This window comes from Lytechinus variegatus, chromosome 1, assembly GCF_018143015.1.
Source record: "Lytechinus variegatus isolate NC3 chromosome 1, Lvar_3.0, whole genome shotgun sequence".
In the NCBI taxonomy this organism is placed as follows: domain Eukaryota; kingdom Metazoa; phylum Echinodermata; class Echinoidea; order Temnopleuroida; family Toxopneustidae; genus Lytechinus; species Lytechinus variegatus.
In genome coordinates this window covers 5,995,860-6,010,610 of record NC_054740.1, presented here as the reverse complement: position 1 = coordinate 6,010,610, position 14,751 = coordinate 5,995,860, and the positions used below count along the sequence as shown (strand labels likewise).

General features: G+C 33.9%; 1 protein-coding gene across 2 annotated transcripts in view; it reads right to left on the bottom strand.

The window, feature by feature from the left end:
* Nucleotides 1-14,751, bottom strand: part of LOC121414334 (cGMP-dependent 3',5'-cyclic phosphodiesterase-like) — a 113,200-nt gene that overhangs the window by 50,754 nt on the left and 47,695 nt on the right. For both annotated transcript variants that reach the window (XM_041607511.1, XM_041607585.1), the window contains exons 4-6: nt 12,738-12,812; nt 6,930-6,971; nt 298-366 (exon numbers count right to left, since the gene is read on the bottom strand). In XM_041607511.1, coding sequence (XP_041463445.1) covers nt 298-366; nt 6,930-6,971; nt 12,738-12,812 — 186 coding nt within the window. The remainder of the gene's footprint in view (nt 1-297; nt 367-6,929; nt 6,972-12,737; nt 12,813-14,751) is intronic.

The following is a 14,751-nucleotide window of genomic DNA, read 5'->3' as shown; positions in this document are numbered from 1 at the left end:
CCTGAAATAATATAAAATAATATTCATAAAGCACATTTTGACAATGATATGAAAACACACCATCATTATTTCTTAGAGATGACCTCCATAAATTCATATACCTAGGAAAGAGTCGGTCCTTTTTTTTTGTAAGAGTGAATGGAATTTCACTTGTAACAAAGACACATGATGCACAAGTTTACATTTAACTGATTGTGAAAATTATTCAATAACTCATTAAGAGAGTGGAAAAATCTTTTAGATCTTAATTTTCGAGAGTAGATATAATATTATCAAAATAATTTCTTTGATACATACCTCCTTGATATCATCTAATCTCAAGATCTTCTTATTTAAGAGCACACTATGAAAACAACACAGAGGAACCTGGATAAACAAAGTAGAAAAGAAAAGCAGAGATTTAAACAAACACGATGATGATAGAGTGGGACTACACGTATCTTAGGATACAATAATTGTGTTAGTAATAGCACTGACGGATTCCAGTGGTGTAAGATTTCCTGACAAATCGTAATGTGAAATCTTGGCTGGAATCCACAGGAGGCTAGAGTAGAATTGTTGATGTGTAATTGTTTGTGTGACTGGATGAATTCTAGTGAACAGTTCTACACAAACCTTTTGGGACACTATCAAACTGTATTGAATAATTAAATCAGGAGAAATTTAAAAAATGTTTCGCATTGAAATCATATTCAGATTATTAGTTTCACTTCCAAATTCTAGGAGAAAAAAAATCATGTGAAATTCTCATTCTATTTACATATCCCAATATAGTAATAAACCATGCCTTGGGAAAAAATTTGGGTTTGAAAGATAAACAATTTAATGGGTGATTTCAAATACGGTATTCGGTGTTGAAAGCGTAAAAAGGCAGCAGAACCGAGCTCCAACACCAAGCTAGGTTCAGAAGAACGCTACCGATTGTGTAATCGATAGCTCAAGACATTATACCTGTGCACTATGCTGCTAAATCATCTCAACCATACGCGAGAAGTCTCAACAACGAAAGTGAAATCGGGGAGAAAATTGCAATTAATAATTCTCATCGTACAGAATGCCAATGCTTTAGTCAATTCAAGAATTCGAAAAAGCAAACAATATTGTTTTATCAAAATATATAACGCTCAAATGATTTGTACTCCTCTTCACTGTAAAAGCTGATTTTACGGGGATGTTTCATCGTGTTTGCTGCCTGTTCATGAGCTCGAGATCGCCAACACCAACACCGAACTTGAAATCATTCAACACGAACTGCCGGAAATACGTCAAATTTGCAGAGGTCAATCCCAACACCAGCCTGATTTCAAGTACGGTGTTGTGGCTGGTGTTGGTGTTGTCACAACACCAACCCAAGATTTCAACACCATACTTGCAATATCCCAATGAATCATCCTTGACTTCAAGATGTGGCACATCTTTTCAAATTTTCACCTCAAGATGAAATTGCTGAGTGCAACACATAATTGATGATTTTCTGGCTGAAGGAAATTGCCTTCCGTCACTGGGATACAAACCCATGTTTCTCTCAATGTAATGAAAGAACAGGGTCTAGACCACTGTCACCACATTCTGTTTCCACAAATATAAAAGAAAACCACAGAGCATTTTGCAAATAAAAAAAAGCTGTTTCAGAAACCTGTTTTAAGAAACAGATCTTACAATTATGAAATTTGTTTCCATTGTAATTGGCAACTCATTATAAAGGTAATTTTTTTCTCAATATTTCATAGCAAACACTCACTGAACTGCTAGTGCTTGGCAAATTGCAATCAAAATGTAAGCATGAATTTATAAATGAAATACAAATTTGGACTAATTAATTTGTCCATTGTCTCATGCATGAATTCATGTTCATCCTCTCTTTATAGATACAACAGCATAGGCAAATATCAAAGAAGGAATTATTGTTTTATCCTATCAAATTATGAAAAAAAAATCATTCTGTGCAATCATTTTTTTAAAGGTAACATTTTCTTTGTTGCTTATGTCTGAACTTTTTATTTTCATTTTAGGTATATCGAAACAAAAGGCAAAGACATTAACATTTTAATGATGTGAATGGAATATCAAGAATCATTTGTCTATCCTGGGAAATATCTGAGAATCATTTTTTCTGGGACACTCTATACATATTCCTTTGGATGTTGATCAATGCACTAAATGTCAAGGCTATTCTACAAACCAAACACAAACCAAAGAAGTTGATCTACATTACTATGCATGGTCATGAACCTTGGGCTTTGAAATCTATAACCAAAATCAATCTATCTCTCATTCTCCAAGTTATATATGAACAAAGTGAGAGAAGATCTTTCCTTGTTTACTCTTACAACTTAAGTGGATAAGTCTACAGGTGTATGGAATCAGAGATATAAAATTGGGACACCGCTATAACACTCTTTGTACGTATGTCGGTGTGTCTGCAATCGCCTTATAATTGGGAATTCATGAATGTGTGCCAATCAGATATTACAACAGGGATGGTTCTGAAAATAGGGTAGGCCCCCATGAATGGAAAATGTGATTAAAGGTGTAGAGAAGAGGAAAGACTAAAGAAACAAAAATTAATGGAGGTAAAAAAAGAAAAGGAAAACGCATTGAAGATAAGTAGAACAGGAGAAGAAATAGCTAAATTTGAGGGAGGGAGTAGGGGGGAGGGGATTGAGGACTCTATTATCTGCAGAGTCAAATGTGACTTGGAGTGATGCCAGCAGGAGTCAAAACTATTCTGAGTTCAAATGGTTCAAAGTGAATTTGGCTGGGAATGGTGTGGCATCTGCTGAAACGAGTTAAAATCCAAGCCAACACAAGAAGTACAAAAAGATATTACTTGGCATTGTGTGATTACGAGGGTACATCTGGATTAATTGGCTTATGAATAAACCAACACAACAAATTATTCCCTAAAAACAATTTACAATAAGACATTTGAACTAATTTCTTGTACATTATTCTAAATTCTCAAAGTTCTTAAAAGTCACATTTTTGTCAGGGGAAGAGGGAAAGAGAAGGGATAAAGAAGGGTAGGGGAGAAGGGGAGAGAAGGAAGAAGAGGAGGAGGGAATGGGAGGGGAACAGGGGAGAGAGTGAGGGGGGGTGGTTAAGGTGAGAAAACATGTAAACCTCTGTTGATGCAGAAACTGGCAATCGATAAAATGCTACCAGGAAGAGCCCTGAACATACAGTCTGTACATATAATCAATAATCACCAATGTTGTTTCATCTTTGCACTGTCAACCCGTCTCATCCAAACCATAGATTAACAAGCTCAAAGCCCAATTCAAGTCATCGCAATGAGTAATAAATAAGAGACAAGTCTTTAAAATTGAGATGCTAGTTACAAAAATAAATAAAAAGGCAGTCTAATTACTCCTTAACCAGTTTATGCAAGCCCAATGGGAGTTATAAACAACATCAACATCAACATTTTGCGATTTTAATTGAATTTCCATTCACTTATGTACTGTTATGTAGCATAATGTTTATAGAAAGTGAAAAAGTTTGCATTTGTGAAATACCCCAAAGTAGTACTGTGAAATATTCAGCATATACTTTTTTTTAGTCTGGAGAGGGCTTTATGTGTGCTAAAGACCTACATTTATTACAGTGCATTCATTTTGGTGATGACGTCAAGACATAAATTTCATAAAGAACTAATTTTCTTGGGATATTCCCTTAAGCAAGCCGGCACCGATGCAATAATGCAACTTTAAATGTGAATGATATCGTGGAAAGTAAGCCACTAAAAATGAATCTTGCCTTCCTTGTAAAAATCCCCGAGGCACCTTTATTCCGTTTATTGGGATGACACGATTTCAGCAGAAGTTTGTCTCGAAAGAGGCCTCAGTTAGTGAAGGATGGGGTGCTGTGATCATCTCTGTAGTGCTTGAAATTATGCTCTAATAGTATTGATCTGATATCTCTTTTTGTATTAGATCTTATATGCTTGTCATTTCATACCTTGTCCTCCCCAACTTCAACACACCTTCTTCTTCTTTCTCTCTCCCTTGTATCACTTATGTCTCAATTTTTTCCATTTGTTTATTATTTGGCCTTTCCCTTCTTTGTGGTCCACCATATTATTTCTATGTGGTTCTTCCCATTTACATATTCAAACATTTGTGTTTTGCAAAGTCAATGCCTATCGGTACTTACTTAGTGTTTCTTTACTTATACAACTAAAATAATCTTTTCATTTAGTGTGTTCTGTAATTCAAGCAATTTTAACTATAATTCTAACTTTTTTGTTTCTTTTGTGGGAATGGAATAAATATAAATTAATAAAACCATCACAACTTAATTCTAGTTCACCTGTCTCTTTGCCTCAATCTTTTTTTTTTCTTTTGATATTTTGTAATGTGACTACATCTACAACCTGAATTCTCACGAGGTACGGGGATGGTGGTGTAAAATCTATATCAATAGCTATTGGCTACAATTTCACTAATTTTCCTCTCATCCTTCCGAGGGTATGGGCAAGTATTTGACAGAAGCAGGTGACAGCCATGCGCTCATCTGGCATCAAGCTAAAGCAATTGTCACAAATTTCAGTTCCTTGCTGCACTCTGCTCTAAGGAATAGGTTTTTGTTTTCTTCTTCTTCTTCAAGACTTTGAGCATTGACACCCCCCCCCACCCGACTGAAAAAGATGATAAACTATTAATGCCCAGACACTACATGTATGTTAACTAATCAACAAATCACCCCCCCCCCCAACTGAAAAAGATGATAAACTATTAATGCCCAGACACTATACATGTATGTTAACTAATCAGCAAATTTCAAATTTAAAAATTAGTAATAGCAAAATGCAAACAATAAATGAGTCCGGAAAGAAACATGTTCATGCAAGCAATAAAGAATTACAATTCTACAAATCGCTTTCAAGAATATACAAATTTAACCCCACATTAGTACGTCATTCGACAAAATTTGATAAGAACTAAAGAAGTCAACAGAAAATAAATGGAAAATGGTAATTCATAGACCTCATAACTTTTTACTAGCATTATCGACATCATTATTAGTATTCTATTGTTGTTGCAGTTCATATTATCATTAACATTATTATAATCAACATCCTTAAATTACTATTATCATGAGCACATCAATAATATTGTAATTAACATCATAATTATTTGGAGGGAAATTGGCAGTTTGTTGGTCACAAACACCTTTCATCACTCATGAAATTATTTCTTGCACATCAACAGAACTGTAAAAGATTTTTCAGAGAATTGAAGAAACATGTATCTATGTTAATGTATTTCTGAATGATGAATTTATAATAATGAAACTGCACTGCCAATTCTACAAATTCTAATAGGCAGACAAAACAGCACCCGGTTAACAGATATCCATTGCTAAAAGTATATCATTATATTTTATAGGGCATCTCTGGATAGATCTATAGTCCTTATTCCATACTCCGACACAAAATTGCAAAACAACAGCAGAAACTCAAGAAACAGCAACTTCACAGGATGAAATCCGGATGAAAGTCGGAGGTGACCCATTTTCAAATTAGCCAATTTGACAGAATACAAAACAAGTTTTTCTCAGAAAAGCTGGGTGTAAAAGTCAATCTATACCCTCTGAGTGTGGGAATATAATCAATATTTGATTGGGATATCAGGTCTGAATTGCAAGAAGCACAGCTTGTATTTTGGAGGGTGAGATATTTCACACCCTGGTAATGAATGTTCCAGCATTCTGATCATCTAATACAAGGATTATACACTAGCCATTTAGACAGAGGATTGTGGAAACAAATTTCACCCTTCATTTGCCATTATGCACTTGACATAATCCTCTTTTTAATGTTGATTATTTTGCAGCTCATCAAACACTTGATTACTAAGTAAATCCAGAATCAGTAAAGAAGATGGTTCAATATACATCTTTAGGTAATTTTCATTTTGAAAGTTTTACAGTTCCCGCTATTTTTAACAACTAGTAATTCATGTTCAGACCATGCCCCATGTCCTTGATGGATTATTTTAGAATTTTATTCTTTATCTCAACTTCACTTTTCAAACGTAGTATTAGGGTACAAACATACTGAAATTGATCTCAACTGATCAGTGCAAAATGAAAGAATTAACACACAGGACAAAATGAAACAGAGGAATATCTGTAAGTTCTTGACTGTAGAAGACAATGGTACATTTTTTGCTAAATACCAGTCAATTAATATGGGAAAATTTGTAAAATAATATGAATATGAGCATAAAGTTGCCAGCGCAAAGAAAAGGGGTTTTGGTCACATATACATGGCATCAAGAATGAGTAATGCCCAGTTAGTCCAATTTTCACTTTAATATTTCTTAGTCTTACTTTGTCAAAAGGAAATCCAATTCATATACAGCTATTTTAACCACATTGTAAGGTAGTGTTTAAAGATAAATACCAGTTGTGACGATCTTTAACGATCTTAAAAGGTCAAACAGATTCCAATTAAATTACCATCAAAATGCTTGGATGTATAAATAAAACATATGTGCCAAATAGCTCTTGAAAAAAAGTGTAATAGATGAAAAATGAACAAATTAAGCACATAATTCCATCAAATGTTGGTTATTTTTCAAAACAATATTCATACATTGTCCCACATATGCTTTTCTCAAATCGATTTTTAGCTAAGATTTCATGATTTTACAAAGATACATGTACGTTTACAGATCTAGAAGTACATGTATGATTATATTTTGATAATTAACCTTGATTTGAAAGACTTTCTCATGAAATGATTTTTTACTGCAACTACTGTCTTTTACCTTTAACAGACCAAATGGTTAAATAGCAGAACTAGTTGTAGAGCAGGACTAGACCATGTAGGATGAGACCAAAAGGATTCTAAGGACTGTAGGATTAAGAGGGTGTAGACCAGGCAATTTCTAATACCCATTGTAAGTGTTTAAATTACTCACCAAGAATCGGACTTCTTCTTCAAGTACTTTCTCTCCAATGACCTGTTTGAAATTGAATGAAATATCAACATTAAAAAATAGATAAAAATATTGCAGGCACACTCTCAATGGTTATCTGATATTTTAAAAATTAATGAAAAATTCTCATAAAACATGGATTAGACTATTTTCATAGGGATACTATGTGGTGTTCATGTATTATTTCATAATTTAAGGACAAGTCCACCCCAACAAAAGTTTAATTAAATACAAAGAGAAAAATCCAACGAGCATTACACTGAAAATTTCATCAAACTTGGAAGTAAAATAAGAAAGTTATGACATTTCAGTTTCACTTAATTTCACTGAACAGTTACCTGCACATCCTGGTTGGTATGCAAATGAGAATGATGACATCATCCACTCACTATTTCTTTTGTATTTTAAGATATGAAATATTCTAACTTTCTCCTCATTGTCAAGTGAAACAACGATTAATTCCTCCCTGAGCATGTGGAATTAGCATTGTTTAATACTATATGGTTCAGTGAACTTGGTCCTTATTTCAAATCTGTAAAAAATGAAATATTGTATGATTTAAACAAAGTAATAAAATAAATAGTGAGGGACATCATCAACTGTCTCATTTGCATGTCATCGAGTTGTGCATATCACTGTTTTGTGAAAAATAAGCGAAACTTTAAAATGTCATAACTTTATTATTTTACGTCCAGTTTCGATGAAATTTTCAGCGTTACACTAGTTTGATTTTTTTCTGTTTATTCAAATAAACTTTTTTCTGGGTTGGACTTGACCTTTAAATGAAAAAATAAATGTATCCTTATTTCAATTTCGGTGATCCCACCACAAAAAAGACAAGTCAGCATATCAATTAGCAATCTCATATTTTCATGGTGTGTGAACATGGTAAAACATGTAATAACAGAGGAGCCAAGGCCAGTTTAAATTGCCTTGTTCTGAAAGATTGAAAACCATGCACTGTATATACTCGACCTATAGGCAGAGTAGTCCAATCGCAGTGACTGCCACGATAATGAATACCGCCCCGTTCCCTTTACTATATACATCTTATTTATCAAATCAATCCAACAAATTAAAATGAAATTACTACTGTTTATGACTGAAAAGGTCACAAGTCAAGTAACACACATACACATACATCCATGTGCCTGGGAAAGGCTTGTTTACAAAGAGAACAGCTTATGAAGAATTACAGTAATCAATTTGAGTTATGACGTTTGCTCATCCACGTCACACATCAATCGTCACTAAGGATATCAAACCATATTTTTCCTAGATGTTTTTCTTGCACAATTCAACCTAATGGATACATTTAAAGACAAACATTCAAATCAAATTACAAGACGGGAGACCAGATGACGTGGGAGAAATGTCTGATGGAAGCTGAAACATGCCGAGAGTCTGATGGATAGGGTGGAATTCCCCCTCCAAAATCTTGACTACGTCCCACAAACGCCTCTTAGGAGGACCCCTCTTATTCTTAAGGCACTGGGGGAAACATTAAAAGCGTAATTGAGTTAGTGGGGGGGTTTGTGGTGTTGTGGTTGTGTTTATTTAGCATGTCAAGGGGCATGCAATGGCTACGTGGTGGCGTCGTCGACCATTACGGTCAACGCTTTCAGTCAGATTGGTGCTCCTCTTAGTAAGCACTCTCAGCTATGATTATCATTCAAAGTAAGAAGGGACCCCCGTCCTCCATCCCTAACCAACGCTGCTAATGGGTATGGGCCTGTTCCCATTTCTACTACCAACAAGGAGCCTGTAACACAAAGCTTAGCAATGATCGTAGAACAAATTTTCACGATTGATTGCACTGACCACAATGTACAATCAATCATAAAATCAAGGATACGATCAAACTTTATGCTTTTGTTACGGAGCCCTAGACCCTGTATCATAAAGATTAGCAATTGATCATGAGGTGGAGTTCTATGATTGATTGCAATGATTACTGTGCATGATCAATCGTAAATATCAGCCCTATGATCAATTGCAAAGCTTTAAGTAACAGAGCCCAGTATTGCAAACGAATAGGGAATGTTCCCATTGGTTTATCTTCACACATCAACATCACATTTTGAATGGGTAAAAAGGAATACTGCATATGGTTGAAATATAATCCTGTTATAACCCCATGCAAATAGTAAACTCTTGAGAGTGTACACATCAGATACATGTATGTTCAAAGCAAGATGATTTGACCCATTACAATCATTTCACAAAATGAAGTTTGAAGGAAACTGCACCATTCATCCAGACCACTTTTCCAGTCTTTAATCACACATTAGAATATCCAATATTTATACACCTTCACTTATCACTTAATATTTCCTCTCTCTTGTTGAATCTTTCAAATTCAATTAATTTTTTCACAAATGATTTTCAGGAGGAGCAATAGATCACAAACTCTTGCCACTTTTAATAGCATTTAAAGACAGCCACACCCTCCTTAAACTACCCCTCCCAAAAAATAAAATAAATACATAAAAATAAACAACAAATATATCAAATCAAATAAAAGAATATATGAATGAATACACATAAAGAGATGGATGGATGGGTGGGCGGATGGACGGACAGAAGGACAGACAGACAGACAGATAGATCTAATTTCTAATTTTTTTAAATAAAAAACAAAACAAATAACCAACAAACAAGCATTAAAATAACTCTACAGAAAGTCAGGAATTCTATTTCAGAGGAGAGGTACATTATCTTATTGCAGGCCTAGAAAATGCATCATCAGTCAACAGATAATACACATTGGAACCGAGGGTACAATAACTGAACAAACACATATTTATACAAGTTTTATATGGAGTAACATTACACGAAATAAGATGACTTGCAAAGGGTGATCCATTCTAGGACATGTGCATGTTTATTGTTCAAGTTATACAGTGCGTCCCAGAATAAACGAAACCGAGATTTAGTGATCATTTATCATAACTTAATCATAAATAGAATAGACAAATGACCTACCAATTTAAAGCTTAGAATCTCCTCTTTCATCTGATATTACTTAGGTTATTTCTTATTCACGCATGAGTGAGCAAAAACAATTTGAAGAAAGGATACAAAAAACTCATTTGGCTGGGGGTATCTGGGTTTCAAAAAGAAAACCACATTTCTGAAAAGTTCAATATCTCCTCTTTAATTTTGTAACTCAGTTGCAGAAAATGGTCAAGAAATAACAAAGTTCTGGTAATTTGAAATAAGGCTTGTATTTCCATAATTTCATGAGATAAACGTGTTTTCACCGATTTCGCAGAGAAGCATTCGCATGGTGAACAAAAGATTTAATGCATGGCTGATCGTCATCAAAACGGAGAGTTTGAAAGCCAGCCTGGAGAACCTCTTCATTTTATGAAATTATTGAAATTCAAGCCTTATTTCAAATGACCAGAACTTTGTTATTTCTTGACCATTTTCTGTAATTTAGGTATCAAATTAAAGAAGAGATATTGAACTTTTCAAAGATGTGGTTTTCTCTTTGAAACCCAGATACCCCCCGCCGAATGAGTTTTTGATATCCTTTCGTCAAATTGTATTTGCTCACTCATGCGTGAATGAGAAATAATCTAAGTAATATCAGATGAAAGAGGAGTTCTAAGCTTTAAATTGGTAGGTCATTTGTCTATTTTGTTTATGATTAAGTAATGATAAATGATCACTAAATCTCGGTTTCGTTTTTTCTGGGACGCACTGTATATGAATAAATCCAATGCTTGAAGCATGTTATATAGTTGGACAAACTGAGAAGGTGATATGACAATGCAGTACTTAAAGGTCAAGTCCACCTCAGAAAAATGTTGATTTGAATCAATAGAGAAAAATCAGACAAGCACAATGCTGAAAATTTTTATCAAAATCGGATATAAAATAAAAAAAGTTATGACATATCAAAGTTTCGCTTATTTTCAACAAAATAGTTATATGAACGAGCCAGTTACATCCAGATGAGAGAGTCGATGATGTCACCACTCACTGTCTTTTGTTTTTTATTGTTTGAATTATACAATATTTCAATTTTTACGAATTTGACGATTAGGACCTCCTTGCCTGAAGCACAAAATGTTAAAATAATGGAATTCCACGTGTTCAGGGAGGAATGAAACTTCATTTCACATGACAATGACGAGAAAATAACAATATTTCATAATTCATATAATAAAATACAAAAGAAATAGTGAGTGATGTCATCAACTCTCTCATTTGGATGTAACGGGCTCGTTCATATTACAATTTTGTTGAAAATAAGCGAAACTTTAAAATGCTATAACTTTCTTATTTTACATCCGATTTTGATGAAATTTTCAGTGTTATGCTTCTTGAATTTTTCTCCTTTTATTCAAATCAAGTTTTTGCTGGGGTGGACTTGTCCTTTAAGCAAGATTGCTATACTTATGTTGACAAGAAAGGAATATATTCTTCCATCGCCTTCCAAAGAGTATTGCATTTAACATCTACTTGATACGTTGTTATATAAATCCCTTTTTAACTTCCCTGTTTGAAATGTTCCTTTTTATGTTCATGCTATATTTTCCTTTTAGACAGCCCTTTTAGGCAGACATCAAGGGGAACACAGTTGAGCATTCAGCATTCTACTGAGAAATGAAGTCCACACTTTCTAGAGGACTTATGGCAATTATTCCTCTCCATAAACCGATGTGCAACCTTATAGAAATGCGCCTTGGCACAATTTCTCGAGAGAAAATAATTTTGCCACTGTGATAAAACATTGAGTGCCATAAAAGGAAAATGAAAATACAAAAAAGATGAAACGTGAAAATATGCATATGATTGCAGGAGAGAGCAATTATTAACCAAATAAAAAAGAAATGATAGAATTTCAATAATGAAAGAGATAAATAATTCCTTGAAATGTAATTCATATCAGATGCCTATTCCAGTTTTTCAAATTACAACTTGTGCTTAATGCATCACAAGAATGTGAAGACACTCCTGACATGTCTCACACAGCGGATCTTCAACCAAATCAAATTCATAGCTTGAAGCAGAGTGACCCAGGAGCTGTGAAAACTGTCTAGTAGCGACAGACGCAAAGTGTGAGTAGGACGGCGTAACGTGTGATAGTGATCGGTCAGTGAGTAAAGACGAGTGTGACAACCTAGTATGCTCAGCTGTCTGCAGGAGTACGCAAGGAGCTTGTCTTCAAAACAATCTCTCTATTTCAACATGCCGACACAATTGCTGCAATGCTGCCGACTGGGAGGTGTTTTAATGACAATTTTGGATTAGATAATCAACTTCCCTGTATGAAGCTGTGTTTATTGAGTACTGCCAATTATCATTCAAGATACAATGGTGAAATACTCCTATTTGTTTGATTTTTGTTATTTTTGCATATTCATATTACCAAAATTTTAATTTGAAAGTAATCTTTTCAAAAAACTGCAACTACATACACATAAGGTTGTTTCAAAAGGACTTAAGTGTTTTAAGTTAAACACAATAAAGTAACTACATACATAAATGGCTGTTTCAAAAAGACTCCATTCTTTTATTTAAAAATATGTCATTGGTGAATATGAGATAGAATGCATCCTCTGAGAATGATCTAACCAATGTGATGATGTATCATATACCACAACTGTAAATTCAATGGCCATATTAAGTCACATTTAGAGTATAACACCGCCCCCTTGGTTTATTCTAATGAACCTAGATGTTCTTATTATAACAATACATCTTCTACTGTATCATTGATGGTCTATTATTAGGTCGTTAGGTTGTTCATAAAAGAAGAAAGAGGGATTATCTTACCTGGCAGAATAATTCATTTGTATCTTCTGAAACAACCAGTAGGGTACAGCATTCAGAGTTGGTTTGTTTCTCCAGCTGTAAGATAAAGAAAAAGAAAGATGAAGAAAATATATTCATAGAAGAAGTTTCCGTACATTTTATCATACTTCCAATCATCAAAATCAATACTAAATGATCCTTTTTAAAAACTAAATTGAGGTTTATTTCAAACTGCATAGATTATACATGGATATTAACAGAATCCAACAAAATGAACATGAATTGTTCATGTATTCAACTGCAAATTATTTTCCACAAGATATTTTGTCTGGTAGGACCTGAGTAAGAGCTGAGTATTTCATAAAAAGGCAGACCAATTTGTCAGAGGAAAAGTCTCCCTCCCAACTATAATTCATCAAAATATTATCATGTGCTTATGCGTGTTTTCTGATTTTCAGAATACTCAGTTTTCAGATTGATTTTTTCATTTCACATTTGGCATGCTTAAACTACGTAAGAACTTCTAGACTTTTATGATGATCAGAAAAAAAAATTGCCTTGTTTTCAATTAACTTTTCTCTCTCAAATTATTGCTCATAGCAACAACTCGATTTTTGGCAACAACTTGAATATGAATAGCAGAAAACAGTCGAAATTGAAACATCAGTAACACTCCTTGAGACCACAATTTCACACTTCGTATTCTAGTCATCACAAAGCTGTTTTAGGAGTTTAAAGTTCACCCTCTCATCAAATTATTCTCATAAAACTAGGCAAATGAGAAACACATCTATATGTATGTGTGATGTTGAGAGACACCCATCAAAGAATAGATTTTCTCAAGTTCGGATTTAGTATCGTCACATCTGAGCAGCTACCCAATATGTCTATGTCATATGTTATTTCTTAAGTCCAATTATTAAGGGTTCATGATAAGTGAAAACCTTTTTCTTATCAAATCATGTAGCAAATAATGAGTTTGATGATAAATTGCAATAGATAAAATCATTTTCAAATTTTTAAGGAAATAGCATTTTAAGGAGTTTATATACCAAGACATTACAGGGGAATTGCCTGCACGTAACATTTCAAAATCAACACTACAAAAAGTTATACATTTTTAAGGATTTCTTACAAAACCTTAATACCTTTTCTAGCCTTTCTGCTTTTATGAAAGAAATCAATGATATTCAGGGTGAACTATTCCATTAATTTCATGACTTTTAATACTTTCCTCAAACATCCTCATCAGTTAATATCTAATACTGATGTGAAATAACCAAATGCATACAATACATAGTGGTTACTGTAATGACAACAAAGAAGTGAGCACGATGAAAATTGAAACTCTTTTCAAGTTGTAGTTTGATCATTATGTCCTGTATCATTATATTTCACTCAATATCATACAATTACTGAATCACTTTAATAACTTTAAACATGTCAAAGATGCCAATTAGCATTATATGATACAATAAATTTCATATCATCCCATTATGACTGTATTTTGACATCATTATTTTTTATGTTACCAGGAATAAGATGATAATGAAAAGGCAATATAAGATTCATTTGAAAAGGACATGACCCACACCCTGAATTATTTGCACTTATCGACCAAGTTCACAAACTCCCATGATTCGAGCCCAACTGCATCTTTCCCCAGCTGGAACCCAGCCCAGCCCAGCATGGCTGAAGTTCTTTAGCATCTTGTATGTAGACCTAGTCTACAAACAGAAATATCAACTTTATTGACTGTCTTAGGCTAAAAATCAATGTTTTGACTAAAGTCAAATTTGTCAATAGTTTCCCCATAGTCAGCATGTGACCTGCCGTGTATTACACCGTGTATTACTGCACATGACACATGAGCCTCCGCAGTAGAGTAGCATATTTTTGCCATTTTTTAGGCTAAAACCTTCCGAAATCAATACCAATCTTGACTGAAATTATCAACTAAATATCCTACACGTACTAGAAAGATGACATCATTTTTAAACGATCACCTGACATCTAGAACCCATGTTTTTTTAAA